The sequence below is a fragment of the Hemibagrus wyckioides genome, linkage group LG07 (genome assembly GCF_019097595.1).
Source record: "Hemibagrus wyckioides isolate EC202008001 linkage group LG07, SWU_Hwy_1.0, whole genome shotgun sequence".
Classification (NCBI taxonomy): Eukaryota; Metazoa; Chordata; class Actinopteri; order Siluriformes; family Bagridae; genus Hemibagrus; species Hemibagrus wyckioides.
The window spans coordinates 8,017,534-8,034,011 of NC_080716.1; the positions used below are offsets into that span (position 1 = coordinate 8,017,534).

At 38.6% G+C, this 16,478-nt stretch overlaps 1 protein-coding gene across 7 annotated transcripts in view; it reads left to right on the forward strand.

Annotated features, from left to right (window-relative positions):
• The window catches only part of b4galt2 (UDP-Gal:betaGlcNAc beta 1,4- galactosyltransferase, polypeptide 2), a 132,912-nt gene that overhangs the window by 19,116 nt on the left and 97,318 nt on the right, over positions 1 to 16,478 (forward strand). For all 7 annotated transcript variants that reach the window (XM_058394368.1, XM_058394369.1, XM_058394365.1 and 4 more), the window contains one exon: positions 526 to 975. In XM_058394368.1, the coding sequence (XP_058250351.1) occupies positions 639 to 975 (337 nt within the window). In that variant the 5' untranslated portion in view covers positions 526 to 638. The remainder of the gene's footprint in view (positions 1 to 525; positions 976 to 16,478) is intronic.

The following is a 16,478-nucleotide window of genomic DNA, read 5'->3' on the forward strand; positions in this document are numbered from 1 at the left end:
GAATCAACACAGGAGCGCGTTTGTTTGCGGTGTGTGGTGCATTTGATTCAGAAAGTGCTTTCTGTCTTTTGTTCGCAGTACAGTGCCAGGAAGATGCAAATGAGAGACAGACATTAATAATTTCATCTCCCGTGGAGTTCAGATGTGTAATAATTCAAGCGAGCTCCATGGTAAATCATGGCTGTCAAATTAATGACTGCAAGAAAGTGTTGACATAATGAAAGCTTGTTGTAGCCCACGTGTCAGTTAAAAATCGATGAAATGCATGACTAAGCTGGCAAAAATCCAGTTGTTCAAAGTTAGCTAGTTATCTGAACAGCCATTGAGAGGATTTTAAGTAGCGCTGGCAATTAGCAGATTTTACAACACGCAAATACACCCTTTTTTTTTGTAGACGTTTTTGTGTGCAAGCTTCAGCACAATGCTTCACTCAGGCAGAGTTCATGAAATTATTATTCCAGATCATCAACTTGTCATTTTCGTCTCAACCCCCAGGCACTTTTGTGCTTATCTTCTCTCCTGCAGGTAATTTGTCTGTGTTGCTGCCCAGAGGTGAGGTGAGGCGAGGCAGTGTGGAGCGAGGCAGGTGGAGCTGCTGAGCGGATGCCTGTAGCGGCGGGCGCCGCGTGCCCTCGACAATGAGCCGGCTGATGCTGGGCCGCACTCTGGAGCGGGTCTGCAAGGCTGTGCTGCTGCTCTGCCTCGTGCACTTCCTCATCATGATGATCCTGTACTTCGACGTCTACAGTCAGCGCTTTGACATCTTCAGCCGCTTCAACAACGGCCGCGGAGCCAACGCTTCACGCTGGCCGCACCATTCTTACTACAACTACTCTGGCGCCAGGCCCAATGCCACTTTCGCCAGCTATGTACCTGCCTCAGAACAGCTGCCACCCAGCGGCAAGCCTGAGCTCAACCGCACACACACAACCCCCAAGCCTATTCCTCCGTGCCCAGAGGTGCCTCCTGGACTGGGTAGGTGCTTTAACTGTTGCATTGTATGTGTTTAATAGTGAGATGAAATATTGTGTCGTTTTCTTGTGCTGCATTGCTATGAGCAAAGGCAATAATTAATTTACTATGTACATCCTCTGACCTTGTATTCTTTAAAAATTCTAATTTCTAAGCAGATACTGTTTTGTACTAAAGCTGCTAGCTCTTAACACTACTTTGTAGCAAAAGCTTTTGTGTGTTTTGTGAGTCTGTTTAATCAACTCCGTTATTTTGTAGCACTAGAATGGGACAGTGAGGTAATGACTCAGGAAAGGCCTGGAGCCTCGTAGTAACTAAATAAATAGGACAAACTGTTCACTGGCATGCTAATGGCAGCTGTGGGAATGTTTTATGCACCAGTCTGTAATTACTGGCAGCTTAAGGCGAGAGTTTAAAATGAAGTGAAGAAGCGTATCAGGTAATATGACCAGGGGCCTTTTTAACGACAGGAATAAAATATCCGTCATAACTACAGTGTGATAAGCCAATCAAACAGCTCGTTTTGTAGGAATTGTGAGACCGAACAACAAGGGTGGCGGGGTATCTTCGCGTCTGGAAACTCTTAATTAGCATCCATTGAAAAGGAGATATGACAGAAGCATACTGTGTGTGTGTGTGTGTGTGTCCAAAGCGCTGTGGATCCTCTGTAGATTCTAATTAGTCTAAAAGCTGCTCTGCTTTCTATACTGAGAGGAGAATCAAGAAGAGATTTAGTGTCAGCATTCTCCTCGGTACGACCCATTTCACCGGAGATGCTAAAGCCTCTTCACTGACTCCCTCTGGAATATCACAAACCCTGGTGGCTGAATACTGAACCTTCTCACGGGAATCTGGGGGCATGCACCCTACAAAGATGATTTGTAGTAGAGTTTCACATAAACAGTAAAAGACTTGATACGCATTTGTTCATCAGTCCAATTTTTAAAACGCTTGAAATATCACCTCGGTAAATGTTGGTGTGGAATATTTCGCTTAAAGCCGAAATTAAAATGTATTTAGAAGGGAAGGCGTTAATATTATCTCGCCTGCTTTTCCTAGCCTACGGTTGCAGTATAAGTACAATTATAGACTCTTACTTTTCAGGTGTCTTGCTTGCTGTAGCAATAAAAATTGCATTGCTAAAGAACACCATTGATTCTGCAGCGTTTGCACTGTTCCCCTTGCTATGTCTATGCACCATAGACATTGTACCACATGACCTCATGCACCTGTAGTGCAGCGAGTCTACAGAAGTTAAAGTTTTCAGAAGACTGTGGGCTTCATTTATCAAGCCGGGTACGAACAGACTTTTTGTGTAAATTGTTTGTATGAGTGTTTACACAAAAGTTCAGTATTTGTGACAGCATGTCTACCCAAATTCATTTGAAGACAAATAAGTCTAGCTGTTCAGTTCAGATGAAATGCCTCATCTTCACATGCCTTAGGAGGAAATTAATATTTACAGACCACTGTGTTTTTTTTTAATACATTTATTTATATTTGTCAGAGGATCAAAGCTGGCTTATAAGTTGGTTCCGTTTGGTTGACTGAAAAAAATTCCCCAATTATTTTTAATGGTTCTAAGCTTTGTCATGGTTTGGCCAGACTGTTGATTAGCATTAATGCTGTTGTTTAGTTCTAGTTTTGATCTTGACCTTATGTATATTTTTTTTAATTCTCATCGATGTTGTTCAAAAGTATTCTTCCTGTGTGATGATGAATGGATGGATGAATATATGGATGGATGAATGAATGGATTGATGGATGGATGGGTGAATGGATGGATTGATGGATGGTTGGATGGTTGGATGGATGGATGGATGGATGGATGAATGAATGAATGAATGGATGGATGGATGGATGGATGGATTGATGAATGAATGGATGGATTGATGGATGGTTGGATGGATAAATAGATGGATGGATGAATATATGGATGAATGAATGGATGGATGGATAGATGGGTGAATGGATGGATTGATGGATGGATGGATTGATGGATGAATGGATGGATTGATGGATGGTTGGATGGATAAATAGATGGATTGATGGATGTATGGATGAATGAATGGATTGATGGATGTATGGATGGATTGATGGATTGATGGATGGATGGATGGATGGATGGTTGGATGGACGAATGGATGGATTGATACATGTGTCGTCTCACTCAAAAGCTGCAAGTGACGCATTACACATAGTTTGTGTTTATCATGTGTCAGTTTTTCATGTGTACAGCAAATCAATAAGGAATAAATGTCTGCTAGGAAACATAGATAGCTAGTAATGCACATATTGTTCCTTATAAAATAAGTCAGTAAATAGTGAGTGATAGCCAATTTGCCTTTTTCCCCTATTTCTTCAGTTGCAAGAATAATAGCTCTGTATTGTGTATAGACAACATGACCTGAACTCTTTAAATTACAGCACTCGTTTTACAATAAAAAACAAAACAAAAAACAAAATCTGTAATATTTGGCAAAATTAATTTAGTAGTGGATCACTGCACAACAGGGAGAAACCCAATGCACAAAACTGCACAATCACCTGGAGACAGAGCGCGTCTGATGCCCAGACTGTCTCATGTAAACACAAACAATACATAACTGAATGGAAGCTGACGAGGAAACAGTTCAAGTTGTCTGTGTGGTCATTTGCGCAGTAAAAAAAATTAAGAACACAATTATGAAAACTAATCATGTGAACGATTTTGGAGTAAACAGTTTTGCACAGGGGAGTAAAGAAAAAGTATTCAGAAATTTGCACACTCCTGTTTCGAAATGATGAAATCAATAAGATGTTAAATGCAGGTTAGGTTTTACAGATATGCCTTTATGCTCTTTTACATTATTGCGAAACTCTTTCACTTCCCACTGATGCCTTTGTGTCTGTGCTTCTTCCACTTGTCTGTAATATTATAACTAAACATTTATGATGGTTGTTTTCCTGACTCAATGCTCACAGCAGACTGCTTGATGGTTCGAGCCTGCTGAAAATGCCTTAAATGTTTTAAAATACAGGCGCCGACTGTATTTAGAGTGAACAGACATTTCACCGAGGCCCATTCAACTAAATTATTTAAAGGAACTTTAGAGCTTCCAGTTGAAAATAAGATTTAGATTCATTTGCTGTTATATTTAGAACATTTTAGATAACAAGCAACAAACAAGGGATTCTGTATTTTAGGTAGACTTTGAAACAGAGCACATGTTATTCTTTCCTCTTTAGGGCTTTTCACACTTAAAATATTTAAGCCTGGGTGATGGTATTCCAAAATATTTTTTTTTGTTTTGTTTTCATTCGCACTGCTCATACTTTACACGGCATTAACAAAGTAAAAATTCAGATTTTAATGGTCACATATACATCCATGCATGCTTTTAATGACTGTCTGTATTATAAAAATAATATGAAATATTATTATTAATTTTAAAATAAAGGTAATTTTACTAATAAATACATTTTTTAATTCAATTTTATATTTTAATTTATTAAAAAATATTTTTTTTAATAAAATTCAGTTTTATTTAATTTACAATAAAGGTATTATTTTACATCTTAATATTAATAAAGTAAATAGTATACAGCTCTGGGAAAAAATAAGAGACCACTTCAAAATAATCAGTTTCTTATGTTTTTTTCTTACAGGTTCATGTATTGGTGAGATGAACAGTTTTGTTTCATGTTTTTGTGAACTGCTGACAATATTTCTCCTAAATTCAAAATATAACTATTGTTAGAGTGTATATTTAAAGGAAATGACATCAACCCAAGATCATGCAGTATTTGCAGAGCTTTAATAACTCAAATAAAACAAAATGCAAATAATTGTGTTAATGCTTTGGCTAAATAACATTAAGAAATCAGTATTTGGTGGAATAACCCCGATTTCCATGTGTTTTGGCTCCATGCTCTCCACCAGTTTTTCACATTGCTGTTGGGGAACTTTATACCACTCTTTTTGCAAAAAAGCAAACAGCTCAGCTTTGCTTGATGGTTTGTGACATCCATCTTCAATAGATTGGGCAGTGGTCAATATATATATATATATATAATATATATAATATATATATATATATATATATATATATATATATGCATACTACCAGTCAAAAGTTTGGACACACCTTTTAATTCATTGTTTTTTGTTTATGGATTTATTTTCTACATTCTAGAACAATACTGGAGATTTCAAAACTATGAAATAACACACATGGACTTAAGTAATCCATATGTAACGACAACAAAAAACAGTCAGTTGTTATTTTAAGACACAAAGGTCAGATGTTCTGGAATAGTTCTTTCAAGAACAGTATTGTCAAGTGCATTTGCAAAACCCATCAAGCACCATGATGAAACTGGCTCACATGAAGACCATCCCAGTAAAGCAAGAGCAAAACTGACCTCTGCTGCAGAGGAGAAGTTCATTTAGAGTTACCAGCCTCAGAAATCACCAATTAACAGCACCTCAGATTAGAGCCGTTATGAAGGCTTTACAGAGCATCAGTAGCAGACATATCTCAATATCAACTGTTCAAACGAGATTATTGTGTATTTCGGCCGCCTTCAGCATTGTTTTACAATGTAGAAAGAAATAAACATCAGGAAAGACCATGGAATTAGAAGGTGTGTGTATATATATATATATATATATATATATATATATATATATACAAAATAAAATAGGGCCAGTAGGGGTATTTAATGAAATAAATAAAATAAAATGAATAGTATGAAATAGAATTAAATTGAATAAAGAATAAGCTAAAAACTAAAAACACTAAAATACAGTAAGATCAAATGCAAATTGCTGTGTGAAGTAGAGTAGCAAATTAAATAAAGTGGCATTAGCTGTACAATTGACCAAAGTAACAATAAATAAATAGACAAAGTACAAAAAAATGCAGCATATGAAATGGTAGAGTTACTGATGAAATACAGATGTAAGAATACAGGACGACTGTTATGAATAATCTCATAAATAAAGTATGTATATGTAATTATGTGCAGGTTTTGTGCATAACAGTTCATCCTGATTGTTCGTAATCTGATGTTTCATACGGTACGTTACTAATCCCTGGGTTAATGTTCTTATTTGCATTTTTGCTGTGTCAGCAGTCACGATTTGATAAATACAGCATGCGGATGATTTTAAATAGCAGCTTGTTTCTTGTCTTGTTGCGGAGAATCTAGCCATAAGATTCTAACACATGGTTTCACACTGTACACGTTTAGCAGCAGGATGCAGGCTTCAGAGCAGGGGTTCAGAACCTCAGGTTTAAAGCGGTTTTAACCCCGGGTTTACATTACGAGTTTGAAACCTTCCTTAAGGTTAAAACGGTGATAACCCAGGGTTAAGTGCAGCGTGAAAAGCCTTTCTTTGGTTGGTAGTTTAGTTGTATGATAGGGAGAGCTTTAGAGAGAATTGGCAGGTGACAAAAATTATTATACTGCTTCTTATTATCGTTCTCACTGTATGTCCTATAAGACATGTCTCTGAACGCTTTTTCCTCTTCCTTTTTTTTTTTATTACATCCACATATAACACCTGTCAGATATAAGCATTTGTGCTGTCCCTGACAGAAGGTTTAATTGATAGGTGGAGCATTTAATTCCACTGGAAAATTATACCTGATTACTCCTCATTAAATATGCTTTCCCTCTTCTCCTAGCAGTTAACCAAATATCCATTCATTAACCCTGATGGATATCCGAATAATAAAATTATGCAGAAGGGCCATCCCTAGAATGAACGTGTGGGGTTTGTTGATATCTGGGATTAGATGCAATGAGAAGAGTGATGAAAAGCGACAGTGCTACAGGGCACTGTTTTTTCTTTCTCGGTGCTGTGAGATTGTGACAGCAGAAGGTAAACTGTGGTGGTTTAGCTATTAGGACCTGATGCAAGCAATTTGCAAGCATTTTTCTATCAGTGTTGTCAGGTTTTATATACTTTGGGAAAAATTTGATTTTCTGTGATGAGACACAGATCATTAGAGGAACTCTAACGTGTTGGTGTGCTGAAGTCATCTCCAACGTGATTTCTGAAATCATATTCATTTTTTGCAAGCAAACTCAACTTTAATTAAATAAATAAATAAATAAATAATGATCACTCCAAGAGATCACAAATCTCTTCATTCATTAAAAAAAAACAGATGATAGCCATCAAATTGGACTTTTCCGTAGCCAAAAGCAGCTTCTGATTTTATTTTTATTATTTTTTTTATTTATTTGCTTTATTGTTATTCCCATCTGCTATCCCTCATAAAATAAGCAAAGACAAGAATGGCACTAATACTTATTATGGTGGAAGAAAGCTATACAGTGAATATGACAGATCAGCTGCAGCTGTGGTTATGCAACTGGAACCCAGACCTCGGGCACAGGGAGAACTGCCTCTCGCTAAGCAATGCATGTCATCAGTGGGGATAAAAATACTCATTAGTTACAATAACATTGGGTTGCATTTTCGTGGCCGTAATGATGCAACCTATTGTAACAAATGCCCTGTATCACCATTTGATATGCCTGTGAGCAGCGAGCCTTTGCCACCCGTACACTTCTAATGAGTTTTCACTACTAGGGCTTGAGTTGTGCTGTGTCATGCGACTCGTATGTATTAGCGTATCTCTCTCTCTCTCTCTCTCTCTCTCTCTCTCTATCTCTCCTCATGCTTTAGCTCCTGACTTTATTAACACACACACAAATAACTAAATTTTAAGATCTGATGTTGGCTAACGTCATATTTCACGTAAGCATTTTACATAGAGTGCTCTGCTGAGTCGAAAACATGCCGAAACTGTCTTCTCTTTCCTCAGTAAAACAGCAGACAACCTATGAATCATGAAAGATTGACAGTTGTGAACGTGTTTTGAACTAACTTCGCTGACATCAAGTGAGAATGCGTGCAGTCAGGTCCATAAATATTTGGATAGATTATTTTTTAGCTGTCTGCTACAGTATATTTTAGTTGAAATGAAGTAATGAACTCTTTTCTGCTTAGCTGTTCTGTGGCTAGGTGTGTTAGTTACAAATAAATAGATAAAAGATAGAAGTTACTATTTATCCCTAACTTATATCCCTAATGAGCAAGCCTGAGGCGATGCTGGCAAGGAAAAACTCCCTGAGATGATATGAGTAAGAACCCTTGAGAGGAACCAGGCTCAGAAGGGAACCTCATCCTCATTTGGGTGACACTGGACAGTAAATAATGTACTTGTTGATAATGTCCTTTCTACAACAGCAACCAAGAGCTCTTCAGTAACTAATAGGTCAGTGTAGTTTCTGAGTCCATTATAGACTTAGCAGTAACTCCTTCCTACTGAAAGCTGACAGATGCAACGGCAGTTCAGAGACGATGTGATAAGTCTCCAAGTACTTTTATCCACAGCAGTCCCCTGGGTCACAGGCTGTCCACGCAGATCTATCCACAGCAGCAGTGAGTACCACCAAGCATCGAGACTCCAGCCAGGTGTAGAGCGTCAGGATGGATCAGGCAGGTCCAGAAAGAAAGAAGTTCTCACACTGGAAACTCAGAACCCTGGGAGCTCGGGAGTGGGATGTATAGCTCGACAGAGAAAATGAGTGTGCTGGTGAGCTTAAAAACACCAAAAGCCTGAAACCACCTGTGGTGAGTGACAGAAGAATTCTTGTTCTGGTTGAAAAACTCCTCAAGGACAGCCTCCAGGAAGTAGATGTATCTGTTTCAACGATCACGAGAAGGCTTCATCGGCGTAAAAAAGAAAACGACTATTGTGTCTGAACACCTCATATTATTGTGTGAATATTTATACCTGCCATTGTATTTATTGATGATGTGACTGCTGAGTAAAGCAGTAGTATGCATTTTGAAGTGTATGGAGCTGTATAATCTGCTCAGATTCAGACAAATGCTTTACAGCTCATTGGATGGCACTCCACAGTGCAGATGGACAATGGCCTGAAGCCTACTTTGAAAAAAGTGGAATATTCATCTGACCAGAATCCAATTAAGAATGTATTTCACTTCCTGAAGGCAAAACGCCTCAAACAATGAATAATAAAGGTCTGGAGAGCATCACCAGGGGAGAAACCCAGCGTCTGGTGATGTCTGTAAGTTCTAAACTTCATGCAGTCATTGACTGAACATGATTTTAAACCAAGAATTAAAGGTAGTTTCATTTAATTGTTAACTTTTGGTCCCTTTTAAAAAAGTATAAAAATTGCTGCAATTTAATTTTGAAACACTCAAAAGAAAGCCCACAAATCTAATCCAAAATAAAATAACTTTTTTCATGGTATCTACCAGGGGCTTGGGGCTGGGGACGTAACTTCCAATCATCTATAGTTTATTTGTAAATGCTAGACAAGATCTTTTCGTGACATATATTTTCCGATTCGAAGAAGAAGAATGTTAAAAAGGTATACATGTAATCCTTAATACGTCTGTATTAAACCAGACAATAGGAAGCTTTTTTGTTATCCCAAGAACATGGTGGTTACAGTAAAACCCTGTATATACAGCACCGAAACTCATGACTGATGTTCATTTTGTTCCCAAACCAAGGACATTTATTTAATTAATGATCTGAAAGCAAAGAGTTGTGTTTTCTGGATAAAGAAGGAAAGAGTAACTAGACAGAGGGAGAAGGTTCCAGCATTTCAGGGCCATGATGCATCACTATAATCCATCAAACAAGGAACACCAGCAAACACATTGTTGCCTCTCTGGCTCTGATCTTCCTCTCTGCTAATGGAAGAGGGACCCAAGATGTTATAAGGAAGGAGAGATGCACTTCAGAACAGAAGCTGTTCATGAGAGTAAAAACCGTGAGTCGACTCCCAGTCGGCTGGAAGAATCAGCACTACGAGATGTACAGTATGTCGTGACTGCATAGCAAGTTGGATTTTGGCTGCTCAGATAAGACGAGCGAGTTCGTTTGCAAAAGCTTAGGGGAATGCCAGATGGCTTTGACTAGAACACTGCCAAACATTATGGAATATGACCTTAATGAGGACACAGAAAGCAAAATCGCTCTACCAAAAATTGTCAGAAATTGACAGCTGCACAAATATTAGAATGCTAGATTCTGTCAGCGAGGGTGCCTTCGTTCCCGACATCTCAGGTGCAAAGCCTAACAGTATTTTTTTCCCTTTCATTTAATCCATTTTAACAAGTTTAGAAACTCCATCCTCACTTACACCAAGCAACTGAACTCGGGTCTGGTAAAAATCTGGGCTCTTGGTTCTCATCCAAGTGAATCCTGGTTCAGTTTGTTACATGGCGAGAGCAGATTTATAATGCTTCAGTCAAGTTTCCCATTCTGACATTTGTCTTTTCAGCTCTACCAACTTGAATAAACTTGTAGAAGCTGCTGCTACCTGATTTGCATCTCGGCTCAATTTGTTAGATTTACAGCAGTCTGGGACTGCATGCAGAGGCTGATGCAGGTTTTTTCATGTGGAAAAAGAAAGAACATCTTTTCTAGCAGAACATGAATTTATATCTAACGTGCCTATAGATTAATACACATGAATTTGTTTTCTTTTGAATTGCTACATCAGGTCTATTTGAGTACTAGAAATAAACCCAGATATCAAGAGTGCACACAACTTCCTGCTGGTGAGGTTATAAAATGATTTTTTTTTTTTTTTTTATCAGACTTTGGCCTTTAGACAGCTTAAGCCCGCAGTCTCTATGCCCTTATGTAATATCATTGCTTTCTGTAACACAAAAACGACCGGACCATCTATTACTGATAGTTGATTTTACTTATTGCAAGTTTTATGGGGCTTCCCAAGTGCATATTTTTTGTTCTGCAGCATCGTTAGGCAGATGCACCTCTAATTTATCTCCACTCAGTCGAGTTGTTTACTCAGATCTTGAATAACTTCAGTCTGGCTGTGAAGGCTAACCTTTTATTCGCTCCCTTACATGGAAGTACAGTGTTTGAGGGCAAACTGTGGTGTGTCAAAATTTACGACGTAAATAAAAGACTAGCTTTCCTACATGCAGTTCAATATGATTCATCATTTACACTCGTTTTTATTTCATTCTGAGTACACAAAGTGAAGAATTTGACGAAACAAAAACAATCAAATAAATAAATCCAACAATGGACAAACCTGGTATAAAAACAGCTCAAGTGGGATGACTAGTTTCCATGAGTAATTTCCAGATAATTATCAGAGACTCACTGTATTTGATCGGATAACAGCAATATGTTAGGTGCTGTTTGTAGGCGGTTTGTCCTTGTTGCTTTTAAACCCATTATTATAAATCCATTAGCTTTCTAGCTTTGAGTCATTAATAATTCCCACTTGTTACTTTTCCTCATTCACCCTTTAATTACTGGACGTAACATATATGTACTACGAAGAACAAAGAAAGTAAAATATATATGTAATCCTTAATACCGTAATTAGCTAAAAACGAACATTTTTCTTACCACAAGATCCTGGTGGTTACCTTAAAACCCTGTGTATACTCACACTCAGGGTTGAGCTTTAAGTGTTTTGTGATTAAAGCTTATAGCTACAGCACCCAAACCCATGACTGATGTTAATTTTGTTCCAAAACCAAAAATATTTTTAGTTAATTAAGAGTTGTTTTTAAAAGAAGGAAAGAGTAGCTAGACAGAGGTAGAAAGTTCTATTGTTTTGGGCCATGATGCTTTACTATAATCCACCAGCGATGCTCTCTGGCTCTCATTTAAGATTGAAGGTGAATACATGTTTCCTCCTAGACACATGAATCCACACCATCTTTTCAACCTGCTGCTCATGCCATGTCATAGGCTCACAGATAACTGTGATTGATTGACAGGGGTGAGAGTACTCTTACCCACTGATCTAAGGCAGTTTTGCTCTCGTGATGACTCTGTCATCATCCAAAGTCAAACTCATGATGCCTGCTTTTCCAGGGTGTTTAGATCTTGGCAATCTTTACACTATGTTGAGTGTCAGTAGCACTACAGGTATAACAACAAACCCTTGCTCAGTCTTCTTCTGGACTCCATCAATACAGCGGCAAAATATCATCAGGTATCCAGAACCAACCCTACTTAGCTTTGTCACGTTTCGACGCGATACACTTTATTAGCAGGCTAAGAGAGCAAGTACAGATTTTGTGTTTGGCCACGCGGCAGCAAACCTCACACAGTCGGGAGACTTGCACTTGGCATAGCAGCATAGCGAGGTGTGATGGATCATTTCCTCTGGGAGGATGCCATTATCCTCCTTCTGAGAGAAAAGTTGCAGGAGCTTATTTCAGCGAGGGTGCTTAAGACTTGGTCAGGAGCAGAAGAGGGAAGGATAAAAATGTGTTGATTCTACTTGATAATGCTTTTGAAACTAAGCTAAGAAATAATTCAAAGCAAATGATAGCAAGTGAACCTGCTTACTCTGTAAAGACTACACTCTTAGCACATACACACACAGGCAGCAATGTTTTTTTTATTTTTTGAACTCAAGATGCACTGCGTTGATTACTAGTGGGCGTATGCTCCGTGATTCCACTTGTCGTGCCTGGTTAGTGTACTTCAGGCACATAAACTACATAGACAGCTACAAGACTTATACAAAAGCAGTGTTAAGTGGTGCGCTTAGGTTTCCATTTTCATTTGATTAAAACGTTATTAAAGTACGCTAATTGAAACGTAATCATACTGTTACATTCGAACAGTGATCTGTACGGATTCGTAGCAGCATAGAACGAAGCAAAAACTGCTTAAATATGAAGCAAAATTAAACATGCCAATTTAAACATTAGCTCTCTAGCTAAGGTGGTTATTTCTAAAGTGCAGGATTTGTCTTTTTATTTCAATTTCTGCAGTTAGCAAGTTGTTCTGTGAAAGTCACTCATCCGTCTGTACCTCATATGTGCTTTTGAATCCTCCGAAATACTGAGTTAGAGTTTCATATCTGCAGCTCTCAATTACTACAGTGATTTTTTTTTTTATCAGTGAGAAAAGGCTGTCTGAATGCAGTAGAAGTAAAAAGATCACACACGTTGCTATGCTTTGCTAATGTATTAGTATGCTAGCATGTTAGCTCATGAACGAAATGCTTAGCCTGTTTTTTTTCTTTTTTGGTATCTCCTTATTCATAAGAGCTACTTTTACAAAGAGGGAGTGTGGGTTTAATTACATTTACATTTGTATTATACTTCACATAATATAATGATGAAACTTTATTATTCAGACTGGCTGAAAGAAAGTTTGATAAACAGACATATGGAATTGAGAGCCTTGATACTTTACACTGTATTGTTATACCCCAGCACTGCGATTATCAAGAAGATTTGACTAGAAATGATCATCCATCCACCCTTTCCCTGTAGCGCTTAACCTACAAAGGGTTGCAGAGAGCCTAGAGTCCAGCCCAGGGTACTTGGGACAAGTGAGGGACCTTGGATGGGGTGCCAATCTATTGTAGGGCAGAATCTCACATACACACATGCACACTGCAGACAATTTAGAGATGCCACTCAGCCTACCAACATGTCTTTGGACTAAGGGAAGAAAATCTGAGTACCTGGAGGAAACCCCCAAAGCACATACAAGTTGGAGGTGGGAATCAAACCCACAGCCCTGTAGGGGTCATGGTTAAGGGGATGGTGAGGGTTCTTTGGCTAATTGCGTCAGTAATAGATCATAATTAGCAGGATATAATTTGCATTGTTCTTGATGACTATTGTCATAGTCATATGTGCATATTTTAACATTTAACCTCTTTGTTCAAGATGGAAACATTCAAAAATATGAGATCACAGTCAAGAGCCCATTCTTTCTTCATTCTTCAGTTTTTTTTTTAACATTTCTTTACACACAAGGTTTTCATCTTTTCCAGTTTGGTATCAATCACAGTTTGGTAAAAAGTAATCCTCGGCTTGTCCCCCTGTATGTTTCCTTTATCGAATGGGAATTAATGACTGCACAGGAAACACTGCAGTATATTTGTAAAGTAAAGGCCCTAGAGGCTTTGGGTCACATGTGAATAACATAGTAATGAGGATGAAAATTGGTTCCTCATTTCCCTTTGAACCACCAAACAGTGCAGAGCCGGATAAAACATTCTCCTGCTCAGTACCTCTGGAGCTTCAGTTGATAAAACATAGAAAATAACTCTAATGAAGACAGCAAAGAGCTCTCGCCGGCACCGTAACTGTGTTTAAATGAGGCTGCTTCCTATGGGGCCGCACATTTTCTACAAGACTGTCCTCTCTTGATGACCTGTCTGCCTTCCTGTGTGCTCAGCGGCTTCACTCCACCATCATCCCGTGGTTAATGGGTTCGCAGGATTAATGCTGTCATATTGGAGCAGCAGAGCTGTGGTAAGATTATGGGCATGGAATCAATGAATGCCAAACATGACAAGACAGACGGAGGAAGAAAATTGCTCCTCGTCCTGAATTTACACAGGTGGCTATTAGGATGTCTATGCATGAACTAACCGGATCAGCAAACTCCTGCAAATGACGAATGACACAACAGGAGTATGTTATTGGCAGCTGGAAAGGAAGTACAAAATAGTATTTTTTGGCTAAATGAGGCGTATACAGGTAAGCATATATCTGCAAGAGCCACTATACAGTGAGTATTTGGAAAGTTTTGTAGGTTATTTAACATACTTCCAACGTATGTGTTTGCATATGCACATTGACTTTTGACTTTGTACATATAAATATAAAAAGGTGTGTGTTTATAAGATTTATAACCACTTTGTTGTGAAAACATCATTTTCAATTTCCCAACACTCAAAATATCATAATCCTCCATAGATTTAGAAGAGAATTTAAGTCAGAAGATTAGGGTCATGTGAGCTCTTTATGAGTTAGTTTGACTGTATGTTTGGGATGGTCAAGTACCTTGGCTTGATCAATAGCAGCGACACTGATTCGTTCTCAGATGCCAGAGCCTTGGGCATACCAGATGGGACCGCACAATGAACAACAACATCAGGAAGCAGATGGGATTGGTGCAGATCGTCAATCAGATGCTGGAGGCGAGATTATGGTGGTATGGGCATGTCATTCAAAGGGGTGAAGAGTCAATAACCAGGACGGCTCACGCCTGAGCCCACGAGGAAAGTGTGGAAGGAAAGTGACCATGAGGAAGACTGAAGAAACGATGGCTCGTCTGGATCAAGGAGGACATGAAACAAATTAATGTTATGCAATGAGTATGCCCTCGATTGTGCCAAATGTAGACATTTGTGCCAAATAGTGGATCCTTCTTCAGCATGGGACTAGAGAAAAAAGAAAAGAGAGACTGTATGTTTGGGATTGATGTCATGTTAAAGCATCCGTCTTCTCCTCAATTTAAATGTCTTGGCTGAGATTGAGATTAAATTCTCCCATAATATGTCCTGATAGTTTTAGAATTTCTCTATTAATGTTCACTACTGATCAGAAGGTTGTGAGCTTGAATCCCAGGTCCACCAAGCTGTCCCTGCTGGGCCCCTGAGCAAGACCCTTAACCCTCAGTTGCTCAGTTGTATAAAAGAAATAAAGTTGCTCTGGATAAGGGCGTCTGCTTAATGCCATAAATGTGAATGTAAATGTTTCCTTTAGTGAAGTGTAATGCCCCAGTAGCATTTGTAGACTAACAGCTGTGTATCATGATGTGTGAGCCTCTCTACTTCATTGTGTGTATGACGTTTGTAGCATCGTACAGAGCCGTTCTTTCTCTAAACATGACGAGCTGAATTACTGCCATAGTGTTAAAGTTAAATGCTGGGTTCCCTCAGACATTCTTTATCATTAATCTAAAACCATGGTGTAGTTGTTAGAAATTTGTTTTAATTTAACAGTATGGAATTTACCCACATTAATTTGTTACAGGGTTATGATTAGTAATATTACCTGTTATAATTCTGTATATAGTAGTTCATGTTCTTTGTATTTTTAGACACATTTTCAGCACTTAATTTGTCCTTTAGTTTTTGCTCCACCGTCAAGAAGCACTGGGACACGGATCTTGTTACTTTTCTCAGCGTTCCAAAAAGTGTACATGGTCCAAAAATGCAGTTTTCAGCACAGAGAGAATGAACAGGGAATAAAACTCGGTTGTCACAGCTCCGATGTCGTTCACCGGACATGCTCCTATTACATATCCTCTCGTACATCTTAGGAAGTAGACCTGCCATATACACATCGTTTTTGTTTTTACAGGAAATATCCAGAAAATTATATTTTGGCCTTGTATACAATAACAGGAAATTGTTGACCCCTCACCAACTTCCACACTGTCAGTGACACACACATGAATTACTTGTGCAAGTGTTTGGCTTGATCCAGAGAATCAGGAAATCCATTTGAGAACTGATCCTACGCATGCAATATCCTGTGAGGTTTACCAATAAACACTAATGTAAAATGAGTCCAGAAGCGCAAACAGGTAAATCGAGACACTACCTTCAGCACCTAACCAGTTCCGCACCGCTTGAATCACAGACACGGATCGTACCTCATATCGCTCAGAATTCTCAGGAGGTGTGTGCGATTACTTTTCTTGCTGTTCCCA